The sequence below is a fragment of the Coregonus lavaretus genome (assembly GCF_964263955.1).
Source record: "Coregonus lavaretus genome assembly, chromosome: 28".
NCBI classification, from domain to species: domain Eukaryota; kingdom Metazoa; phylum Chordata; class Actinopteri; order Salmoniformes; family Salmonidae; genus Coregonus; species Coregonus lavaretus.
The window spans coordinates 8858877-8870960 of NC_140015.1; the positions used below are offsets into that span (position 1 = coordinate 8858877).

General features: G+C 42.3%; 1 protein-coding gene across 1 annotated transcript; it reads right to left on the reverse strand.

Moving 5' to 3' along the window:
* Positions 1–871: 871 nt before the first annotated feature.
* Positions 872–11330, reverse strand: LOC311104259 (chromobox protein homolog 1-like). Its single transcript, XM_084146036.1, has 6 exons — positions 11109–11330; positions 8614–8778; positions 4753–4927; positions 3132–3315; positions 2933–3027; positions 872–2802 (listed from the first exon to the last, which is right to left on the reverse strand). The coding sequence occupies exons 2-6, from the start codon at positions 8726–8728 to the stop codon at positions 2658–2660; spliced, it is 714 nt and encodes a 237-aa protein (XP_084002162.1). The 5' UTR covers positions 8729–8778; positions 11109–11330; the 3' UTR covers positions 872–2657.
* Positions 11331–12084: the final 754 nt, after the last annotated feature.

Sequence of the window (12084 nt, forward strand, 5' to 3'; positions counted from 1 at the left end):
TATGAATGGTGAGCATGTACTGCACATGGGAAGAGCTCAACAAGAAATAGGGACAGAATATGTGGGCGTTATAGTAAATGAAGCTTTGCACCAAAGATGAATCTGAGTGAAAGCCCATCTTTCCCATCTTCATCTCTAGCTTCTTACTTGTTGCCTGTTTTCTGAGGGTGTTATCACACCAATCAAGTCTTACTAGCCACGGGTACGAGACCACAAACAACTCAGGTTACATAGGTCATACTGGTGCTCTACAATAAAGTTAGTAGCTCCATAGCAGGGTTTCTGCTAGCCGGTAATAGCAGTCTTTTGGCCGATAAAAAAAGTGAAAAGCCGATAAATGAAATTGGCACCGGCCAATTGTATGAAAACAAAAAACAAAAAAACATTGCAAAATAAAGCTTTTTAGCCTATTAATTGATTGAAATACCAGTCGATGCAAATACATTTGACCGGTCAAGCTTATCAGTCTATAGGTTAATTAGGATAATTTAGAGGAATTAAATTGCCGCGTGTGTATTTTCATTAGTCTTGATGTATCTTATTTATCACACGCATACAGATGCAGAGCCTAATTTGAGCAGAAAATCTGTCAGACAGCTGGTACAGCTTCTCAAACAGTGTGTTCGTTGCTGCTGGAGTGAAATGTGTTCGTTGCTGCTGGAGTGAAATGTGTTCGTTGCTGCTGGAGTGAAATGTGTTCGTTGCTGCTGGAGTGAAATGTGTTCGTTGCTGCTGGAGTGAAATGTGTTCGTTGCTGCTGGAGTGAAATGTGTTCGTTGCTGCTGGAGTGAAACATGCTTTTATAAGCCCAATCATTGAGCAACAATTCTAAATGCATTTGTGTGTTGAAAAAAGTTGATGGCCACCATTAAAAATAGCTATTCTTTTTATTTCTTAACTGGTAATTGAAGCGCCCTTATTTTAAGTGCCTAGGCAACGGTATGCAGGCTTCAGCCCGTCACAAACCACTTGAAATGGAGGCAGTATGCATTTAGAAAACATTCTTAATTGTTTGAAACCTGAATGTTTTACTACATATTATGAGACATGTCTTACCTTGCTTCAAAGTAGCCTAGCCAAATTCCGACCATAGAAACGTAAAGGCAATTGTTTTAGAGTTCCATATGCTATTGAAACCAGTAGCCTATTTCTCTCATGTTCTATTGGTTTTCAAATCAACTTTCTTTCATTGTCCAGTAGTCAAAGGCACAATCCTAGTCATATTAGCAACCCATGCTAGTTGTTGCATCTTTAGATGAAGAGGGGAGATCTAATGGATATTTTCATCTCATGAAACAACAGTGTTTTCCTGCTAATTGCATTATGGAACGAACATTCAGCATTGTGGAACATTGCATCAGCCTCATTGCTTTGATGTTTTTTGTTAATGTATCCTAGGCCTACTGGTTGTATGAATTTGGGATCTTTCGTCCCACAACTGTCCCAGAGTCTGTTTGGAGTAGGCCATTTCTTTCTCGCACAGAATGACAAGCTGACCAATAAATAGGTAAAACGTTCTACTATGGGGGATAGTAGATTGACATAGGCTAGTGATTTTGCTGTTCATTACTCATCTTGTTGGCTGAGGAAAAGTAAAATGTGGACAGTTATTCTAACATCTTCAAAGTGCGCATCGGAATTTGGTAAGGATGCACGCCATTGCATCCTCGATTTGCATGTTATTTTTAGATGAATTACCATAATCCAAATGTGATTTCTGTCATTCTGAGCACTGTGGCTGTACTCCCTAATCAGGTTACGCACCCAATGCATATGGGTCGGATACATTTCTCAAATGTCCGGTAAATTAAAATGCTGCCAGTCAAATGTCCAGCACCACGCTTTCCTAACGGACACCCTGCTCCATACCATTGTTCACAACTCTATATACCTCCTATGCGTAACACTTAAAGACCAGAATCCAGACTAACTAATCCAAAACACTCAAATAGAATCCTTCTTCTTAGATCGCACTCATAACCAAATAAAACTAACCAAATAAAACCACAACTATTTACACATTATATGATAATGATATGGCAAAGGAAGGCAGGTGCCAACACTTAAAACAGAGTTTCTTAAAAAGTAGAAAGAGAAACAAAAAGCACCGCAAGTTGCTCGATTATCTTGTGTAGGTACAAGATAATGCTCTGACTAGAAATCAACTTCAACATTTCACGCAAGAAAACTGGAAATTAAGATTGGCTATTTCAATTGAATTAGCTGAGAACTTTTGCTGGATCATGTTTTGGAATCTGACCATTCCATTTTGTAAACTCAGCTGCTGTAGTAATACCTTGCTAACTCAAAAGTGTATCTTGACAAAAGCTTTTCTGAGGCGAAGCTACAGTAAGAGGAGGCTGGTGATTTTGAAGCAATTCAGTGCTCAGGGACTGAAAACGACATTTCCCATGATCCTAGCTGATAAGACCCAAAAGTGAGGCCTGATAAAATGATCTTGAGACTTGCGAGTTCTATTTACCCATGCCCCCCAACCCAACTCCTTGACAAGTCTTCCCATCATCCCTACCCATCTGTCAACCTCTGTTTAAGTTTCAACAGTCCAGGTTTGCAGAAAGAAGGGTTTTGAAACTAATCAGCTTCTCTGTCCCACCCCTCCACTCTAAACCCCCTCCCCCTTCATCCTGGACCTGTGGCTAGTTCTTCTCATCCTTCTTCTCTTCCTCCTCGGTGGGGTAGGAGTGCCATGTCAGACGCTCCTCGTAGAAGGAGATGACCACCTGTGGACATTTAATGTTGGCCTCCTTGGCCGGCACCAAGTCCGCCTCATCACTGTTCTTCCTGTGGAGACAGAATGTACGTTTTTTTGTCCCACTTTTCTGGAGGGGACAACTAGTATTTGACAAATCTTCCACTCTCCCAGTACCGTATAGCAAAAAGTGTCAAAATCCCAATGCTGCCCAGAACTCACCATTTCATGAGGAACATCAGCTCTCCACTGGAGTCTGTGGCTCCAATGATCCGTTCGGGGTCAAGTCCACGAGCAAAGCCTCTGGGCTTCTCTGCCTGAAAGAGTGATGGAAGGGGGAGAAGGTTCAGTACAAGGCTACATTCACGGTCTATAGTATCAGGCATGTTCTTTAATATTGAAACCAAGTACAGGCTCTCACCTCATCTTTCTTCTTCTTTGGCCTGCCTTCTTCACCCCCTGCCTCTGTGTCAGACTCGCCAGCTTTCCTCTTGCCACCAGACTCTTTCTTGTAACTTTCTTTTTTGTTATGATGATTCTGCATGTACTCAGCAATCAGGTCAGGGCAATCCAGGTTGTCCTGCGGTTCCCATGTATTGTCCTCACTGTGGCAAATAAATACAGGTTAAAAAGGCTACAACAGCTTGAATTTCCTAAATAAGTTGTCCTGTCCACTTAGCAGAAAAACACCCCCAAAGCATAATGTTTCCACCTCCATGTTTGACGGCGGGGATGGGGTTCTTGGGGTCATAGGCAGCATTCCTCCTCCTCCAAACACGGCGAGTTGAGCTGATGCCAAAGAGCTCCATTTTGGTCTCATCTGATCACAACACTTTCACCCAGTTCTCCTCTGAATCATTCAGATGTTCATTGGCAAACTTCAGACGGGCATATATATGTGCTTTCTTGAGCAGGGGGACATTGCGGGCGCTGCAGGATTTCAGTCCTTCACGGCGTAGTGTGTTACCAATTGCTTTCTTGGTGACTATGGTCCCAGCTGCCTTGAGATCATTGACAAGATCCTCCCGTGTAGTTCTGGGCTGATTCCTCACCGTTCTCATGATCATTGCAACTCCACGAGGTGAGATCTTGCATGGAACCCCATGCCGAGGGAGATTGACAGTTATTTTGTGTTTCTTCCATTTGCGAATAATCGCACCAACTGTTGTCACCTTCTCACCAAGCTGCTTGGCGATGGTCTTGTAGCCCATTCCAGCCTTGTGTAGGTCTACAATCTTGTCCCTGACATCTTTGGAGAGCTCTTTGGTCTTGGCCATGGTGGAGAGTTTGGAATCTGATTGATTAATTGCTTCTGTGGACAGGTGTCTTTTATACAGGTAACAAGCTGAGATTAGGGGCACTCCCTTTAAGAGTGTGCTCCTAATCTCAGCTCGTTAGCTGTATAGAAGACACCTGGGAGCCAGAAATCTTTCTGATTGAGAGGGGATCAAATACTTATTTCCCTCATTAAAATGCAAATCAATTTATAACATTTTTGACATGCGTTTTTCTGGATTTTGATGTTGTTATTCTGTCTCTCACTGTTCAAATAAACCTACCATTAAAATTATAGACTGATCATTTCTTTGTCAGTGGGCAAACGTACAAAATCAGCAGGGGATCAAATACTTTCTTCCCTCACTGTAGGTGTTTTTGGGGGATGCTCTCTTCAACATGCCCTTGAAAACAGGACAGCCAGATCTCATTTGGCATACTTGCCAACCGCTGGCAAGTGTTCCACACCACCATTTGTCTCAAGCCAGAGACAGTGGAGACCATTGTAGACCTTGCACAACATGCTCTGTGAGGAAAATGGTGACCAATATGCTCAACCTGTTGCAGATCCGGAGGGCCCAGGGCATATGACAACTCCTGTTGCATTGCGCAAGTCCCCCAGCTACCCCAAGCTCCACTACCCCATGGGTACCAATAAAGAGATGCAAAATTATAATAAAAATAGCTTATGTCTACATGATTTTATGTAATGCATGCTAATTTAATTTCTGTGACTGTAGCATTACAAGCATTAAGTCTTAACTCACTCTGAGAAGCCTTTCCATTTGAGCAGAAACTCCACGCGTCCCTTTACCACCCGTCGGTCCAGCACCTTCTCCACCACATATTCCTCCTCCTCTTCCTCTACCACCTCCTCCACCTTCTTCTTGGTCTGCTTCTTCCCTGCTGTTGCCGCCAACTTTACCTCTTCCTTGGGGGGCTCTAGTGAAGGGGAGGAGTGCAGAACAGTTTGGTTAGACTCCAAAGCCTTGGTTCACGGCTATAGGCCCCAATGATTATGGGCACACTTCACTATGGTCAGGTTGAGTGAGTCAGATTATACAGATGGGATTCGTCCCAAAATGCAGGAATCAAGTCCAAATCATGTTGGACTTGATTTGCCAATCAAAATACAAATTGTGTCTTTTCTGCAATTAAGCAGCAGTGCCAGCATGGCAACCTTCGTATATTTTTATCATCAACCCAGTATGCCAACCGTTTCTTCATTACAGTTCATGGAATTGTAGAGGATTATGCTGAGACGGGCTCTCTGATGTAAGCTTCAGTGTGCCTCAAGATCTCTGGTTCTGAATCACTAATATCCAGCTGATCCACTTTCAATTGTGTTTTTGTAACTCTGTAAATCCAACCAAACCATGGCAATGGGTTTTTGTATTCAAAGAGAGATCCTCCAACTGACCCTCATGGATTTGTTTTTAGAGGGGGTTAGATGAGCTTGGTATGCTCCTGAAGTAGTTTTAAGGTGTCCGGTATGGGTACTGGACCCAAGGATTGAACATTTCAAGGACATACATAAATACACTGTCCTGGAGAGGGATGCACTATCACTGCTGATTTGAAGCCCAAATAGACATAGACATACAGGTTGGGCAAAGGATAAGAGGCATCACAGCCAATGAAAGGTTTCGGTCACACTTTATTTGGATAGTCCGGATAGTCCATCTGTAGATGCTCTACAGATGGTCATACTATCAACAAACTATCTGTTGATAAGCAACTGCTTGCTAAGGTTAGGTTTAGAATAAGGGTTAGGGCTACGTTTAGAGTTAGGATGAAGGTAAAGGTTAATATTAGGGTTAGTAGATAATTAGTTGAAATGATACTGATAGTATGTATAGGATCTACAGATGGACTATCCAGAAAAAGTGTTCCCAAGGTTTCTGAAACTATGGTCCACCTCTAGCTTAGACCATAACATCAAAGAGCTGGACTGCACCCTTGAAAAAGTAAAGGGCACGACCTATACGATTCATGGATATCTGAAAGAGGATGGACAGGATGGTGTAAAGGATGACGATCAAAGTAAACAGTCACAGATGAGTGCATAGTTGACGAATGGTGTGTGTGTGTGTGTGTAGAGGGTGGACACAGTGCAGTACATATTAGGCTTCGGCGGTATACCGTATATAGCGCATCTCGGGGTATTTGGAAAAAGCCACGGGATGGTTTTTCAATACCGTTTAAACTATTTATTTGAAATGTTTTAATACATTTGAATATTTGTAGCTACTTAAGTAAATACCTGCAGTCAACTTGTGCAATACGTTAGGAGATAAAGCAGATTGTATTCTTCATTTCGGCTGTCACATTATTATGAAGCTTATGGTAGTCCCCAGTCACCTGGTGTTTGTTTACAAGCACACAAAGACGAGAGACCGGAGCCTTGAGTCACTCACTGTTGTGCAGTATGCGCCAGGTGATCTAATTGCAGCATGGAATTCACAGCTAAATGTTTTCCAGCTAGATATATTATAACTATTAAGTTAACTGTCTAAAATGTGCTAAATACTCTGCAGTTGTGCATTTGGTTTGCTAATTTAGTAGCTAGTTAGCTATCTAGCTAAGTGGTTAGCTTTTCCAAAATCAAGCATTCGCTTGGTAATAGCAGAGAATCCCCTCCTGGATCAAGAGCCTTGCTGGCTAATATTTGTTTTGTGTGTGCAGTAAACTGTGAGTAGCATTTTTTTAGTTACTTGTATAGTTTAGGTCAGAAACTGTACAAAATGTTTGCAATGCGCTTGTTAGCATTCGCTATGGAATTGTACATGTACTTGTTAGCATTGCTAACCTTCGGATTACAGAGTATCAGTGGAGTTTGAGAACAGCGCCCCTTGTGTTCAGTGCCAGTATTACCGAATATCCCGGTATGGCACAAGGTGGGTATGAAAGTATGACAATCTGGATACCGCCCAAGCATACTACATATCCCCTTAATCTTGTCAAGGTCGGCAGCTAAGTCAGAGAGAATCCTTTGGATGCCCCGCAAAAAAACATTTTGAGGTAATTCCTGTTCTAGAACGGAAAAGCTTGTTTAGGTTCTACCTCCGAAGAATGACGCAGGCTACATTACATATTCACGAATTGGAGGTGGGAAGGAACGTAGAGGGAAAGATCTCAATTGCATAATGCTTTCGTCCTCGCCGCTCGTCTCCTTCTCAAAAGCCATTGGATGAGAAAGCCAGAGGTCCCTCCCCTCTGACCTTATCCTCCAATGGGTTTTGAGGAGGAGACGAGGAGAGAGGACGCAAGGATTATGCAATTGAGATCTTCCAGAGGTGCTTTCCCCGTGGAGTGGAGAAACATCAACAAATATGTCACTGACAGCTGTCAGTGTAGCTAGCGACCATGCCAACCTTATCTAGCTAGCTAATGTTATCTGTTGTTGCTAGGTCTTTTTAACTACACCGTATTCAAAAGATTAGCCAGGTGGCTATGGCTGGTTCTGGAGCTGGATTTGTCATAATCACTGGTTCTGGAGCTGGATTTGTTATAATCATTTAGAGAAAACTTTGCCACAGATGGAAACCAGTATCTTTGACATAAATTGCGACCGCTAATCCACCATAGAAAGTTTTAAGATGAAGCTCCGGTAATATGGATAACTTTGAAAGGTTTAGAGATGTGTTTTTCTACATTGTAATGGACACGGAAAGTGGCAGGGTTTGGCTGCAGTACAGCCAAGCAAAACCAGCCCGTGCTCACGGTTCTCACAGAGGAAGTGAAATGAGACTACCATAACTTTGCCCATGATGCACGCCACAAATGACATGCAACAACACCCTAAGCACATCAGACACGAAACACCAATACAAATGTAACAGCACAACAAAATATATAAACAAGTTCCTTGGATTTTCTTTCGCGGGTGCCTTTTCATTGTAGGATATTGTGGTTTCTAGCTGCACCAATCAAAGCAGTGGAGCATGTCGTGAAGCAATGGGCAAGTTAGTCTTGCCCCAGGTGGGCGGAGATTTCTTCGTAGGACCAATGAAATGGTATAAAATGAGCAAACCCCGCCCACCTGGGGCACCGGACCATGCAAAATGAATTCTCCCAAAACTTTAGTGGTCAAAATCATTCATCTTGGGGCGACGGGGGGGAGTGGGGTTCCAAAATGCATATCAGGCAGTTTTACTATTTATTTTTATACAGACTAGCTAAAAAAAATAAGTGAAACTTGACAAATTCTCCAATGGATTATGATAATTTGCTGGTAAAAAATGTGGAGGGGCAAAAACAACCCCTAACATTGCAGGTGTTTCTGATTATTAAACAATGCCATGCTAGTTGGTGGTAACGTTCAAATAAAACCCAGCCCTGAAAAAACTGAGAAGTATTAGCACGTAATCTCAAGGGGAAACACACAGCATTGACACGGAAAATATCCAAAGTTACCACTTCAGAATTCTCACTTCAAGCCCAAATATATCATACTTTGACTAAAGAGATTGACTTAAAACCTTGTGCAACATCATGGATAAGCTATGGGCATCGTCTTTTACCTAAAAAAAAGTGAATTTCCACTCGTGGGCGTTTAAGTTCTGCCGAAGCTGGCCAGTCCACCACCCCACCCCTATGACATTCATAAGACAGAAACAATGGATTACCGTTTGCATTAGAAGAAAGTTGATCTACACCGTCAGTGGTAACACCAGTAGTAGTAGTAACACTGGGGGTCACATCACTAGGGGGTTCTGTAGCTGCAGTGGTAGGCTCGCTCATTTTCGGGCTGGGAGAAGGCAGTGGAACCAGCGGGTTCCTTGTCAACACAGCTAAACAGGGTGAGAGAGGAGTGGGGTTACTTGGGCATGGGTGATGGGAGGGGGCATGGATCAGAGGCATCAGGGAGAAATCACAGAAGGCAGGAGAGAATGGCATTGGTAAGAAGAACACATGGTATCATCTCTCACAGTCAATCGATTAACGCGTAATGCATGTGTAACCGGTGTGACATGGCTAGCTAGTTAGCAGTGCGCGCTAGTAGCATTTCAAATCGGTGACGTCACTCGCTCTGAGACCTTGAAGTAGTCGTAGCTTTTGTGGAGCGGTGGGTAACGGTGCTTCGAGGGTGACTGTTGTCGATGTGTGCAGAGGGTCCCTGGTTCAAGCCCAGGTTGGGGCGAGGAGAGAGACGGAAGCAAAACTGTTACACATGCATACCACTACAGCACAGATAGAACAATGAGACAGATGTTTCATTGGATGTATAAATGTGAAGCATCGAGTTGGCATTTCCACCCACCAAACATGGTGATAAGAGGAAGCTCAACCTTTTCATCTATAAAACAGTTGATCTCAATACAGTTATGTGCCAAAACTACAATCTGTTACAAACAGAATGGACTAAGTTGTCAACTTTATCCTTTGCCAGAGTTGTAAAAAATTCTGTGCACGGGCGAAATGAGTTAATGCACGAGCACTTTAAAGTAGCCTTTCCTTTCCTTAACAGACATGCTAGAGCACACCAATAGGATCTCGCTAGCTCCTGCTTGGCTCTGCCCACTATGATTCATTTGCGCCTATTGGAAACAACAGGCTGTGATCTATCTTGGATTAGTTATAATCTTTGACTACGGTTCCTAAAACGCATGGAGCGGCAATATATTATGTTTCTATTAAAAGAGCTGGCATGCATGGATTGTACTGCAAGTCTGCAACTAATGCAAACAAATACACAGAAAAACGCATAGTTGACTAGAATCACTAGGTTTGTCATCACCATTTCCAGAAATATTTATGACTAGACAGTCTAAATGATGGTATACTGTTGGTGTGATTCCCCGAGGAGAGCCCTAGGGGTTGGTACCCATCTTCAATACATGATCTAGGCAGGGGGTAGGGACTACACGAGTTCTTGAACATTCATTGGGGTTGTAGCCTTGATGTGATGTAGACTAAAGCACACCTACCAATATGGTAGGAAAGTTTAAACATGTCAGAAGCACAATCATTTCAATCAGACCAGCAATCATGCAGTTAAGCACATAAAATGACATGAGATTCAGCAGGGGAAGGGGTCAAGCTTCTAATGTAGACATCAATGCACAGTTATGCCACATACAGTCGAATCAACTAAAGCACACAATCACTACAAACCACTGGCAGAAAACATGGTGAGGACAAGAGAATGTCTGGAGGAAGAAGGGGGGGGGGAGAGATTCTTACCCTATAGAACACACAACACCAATAAAACGCTTACCCCACCCCCTCCTAACTGAACATTGGTGTAAGCAGGGGTAAACCATCACTATCATACGAACACTGACAACACAAATGTATTAAAAACATAATTTAATAGGACATATAGTTTTTCAGTGTCATCCAATATTTTGTAGGCTAAACAACGCATTTATGAGTGCCAGCTTTGATGTGCAATTCAACAGTTTGTTTCAAAATGAAAGTAATTCCAAGAAGGTGATCATTTCTGATTGCATTGCCCTATTTGGGTAACATTGAGTTTAGGTGCACGCTGTAGTTCGCTGGTGGCTATAATGTTCGTAACAGGCAATGCCAATCAATGATGCGAATTTGGCCACGTGTAAATCGATGCAAATATATGTCTCATAAGCAGTCCTTTCTTTGCTACAGCACATTTCCTCTCTTTTATAAGTAACCAATTCGATGAGCCACATTCCTGCCTGAAAGGGGGTAATGAAATGAAGCATCCTAATTGTTTTCCTACTTCAATAACGGGCAATCAAGCAGTGCAACAAAGTAACAACATGGTTAAATAGATGAGAACTGTAAAGGGCTACACACAATTGCAATGTATTAACCAACCCGTTCACTATGCCATCAGCCGTTCCCGTTTCAAATGGTGGTGCTAGGGGTTTTTCCCCACAGCTCTCGAGACGGAATGACTAGTCGTCCATGTTGACCTGAATCACAGCATGAGCAAGCTACACGAACTCGCGCGAAAACAATGCAATTGAATACTCAAAACAGAATCCGCATGCAACAACGTAGCAAGATGCACATTGCAATGTCAATATATTGGCCTATTGAAACATGTTTATTACGCATTGTGCATAATAGAAGGTTAACGCTGTGGGGGAAAACCGCTACAGAGCAGAAGGCTATGGTGAAGTCACTAGCCACTTACCTTTACAGAGAATTGACTCTAATGAATGAATTGTCTGAAATTGAGTTAATTTTATCAAATTAAAACCAGTAGGATACCAATGGTTTATCTAAAAAATGTTAGTGCTTATCTTATGTAAATATCAAATTGTAATATCTATTTTAAAAGGACACTCTTCTCGTTTTTGCGTAAAGCTACAGACAAAAGCCTTCCAGCGCCTCCCTCGTACCCGCCAACTCCGGCAGAGCGTGGATACGCAGCGTGTTATTGTATGGCACCATGGGAGATGAAGTCTTTACACATTTTCTTTTTCGTTCTTTCTTTTCTCTATTATAAACATATTATTCAAAGATGTTTGATTATCTTTTGTTTTTCAATGTTTAATTATTGGTCCAGCATGCCAATGGGTAGAGCAATTACTTTACTTGCAATGTCTTGTACTTGGTTCTATACTGTAGAATTTCAGGATTGATTCATAAATGTACCATAAAAAATGTCAAATTCTAGAAAGACAGTAGTAATTCAAAAACCTATGACACCAACCAGTTGTTGAAGCCTGAACTCGTCTCCCCCCACCTTGCTCTCCATGTTTCTCTCTCTATTCCTTTTGGCTGGTTAGCCTTCACTGACTTCGGCCAATGAAAAGCGAATGGCAGACTTTCCCTTTTCCTTCTCCATTGCCAGATTTATTTTTAACTGACTGCACTTGCATGACTGCACTGACACTTATATCATACATATTCTGAAGTTATAGCATCTTCGATGTCCCGACTGACAAACTGGTGTATGTGAAATCACTCACACCTTTGATGACGATGTCACCCATGAGAGCTGCCATCTTCACCCTCTCTGTGTCCTCTGGGATATCATTAGAAGCCATCCTGTTAATTGTTTGATTAATCTTAATAGTGAACAGTCAATAGCCCAGAAAAACAATGCTTCCAGAGATAGACAACAAAATGTGCATTCATTATGTTGTCATGTAAAGAAAAAGGAA

Bases quoted from the DNA above. Each gene is read 5' to 3' on its own strand.
- LOC311104259 (XM_084146036.1), bottom strand. From the start codon at position 8,728: ATGAGCGAGCCTACCACTGCAGCTACAGAACCCCCTAGTGATGTGACC. The intron at 4,928-8,613 runs GTAATCCATTGT...CCCCTTCACTAG, and splicing joins ACTTTCTTCTAATGCAAACG to AGCCCCCCAAGGAAGAGGTA. The intron at 3,028-3,131 runs GTGAGAGCCTGT...TCACTCTTTCAG, and splicing joins CAAAGAAGAAGAAAGATGAG to GCAGAGAAGCCCAGAGGCTT.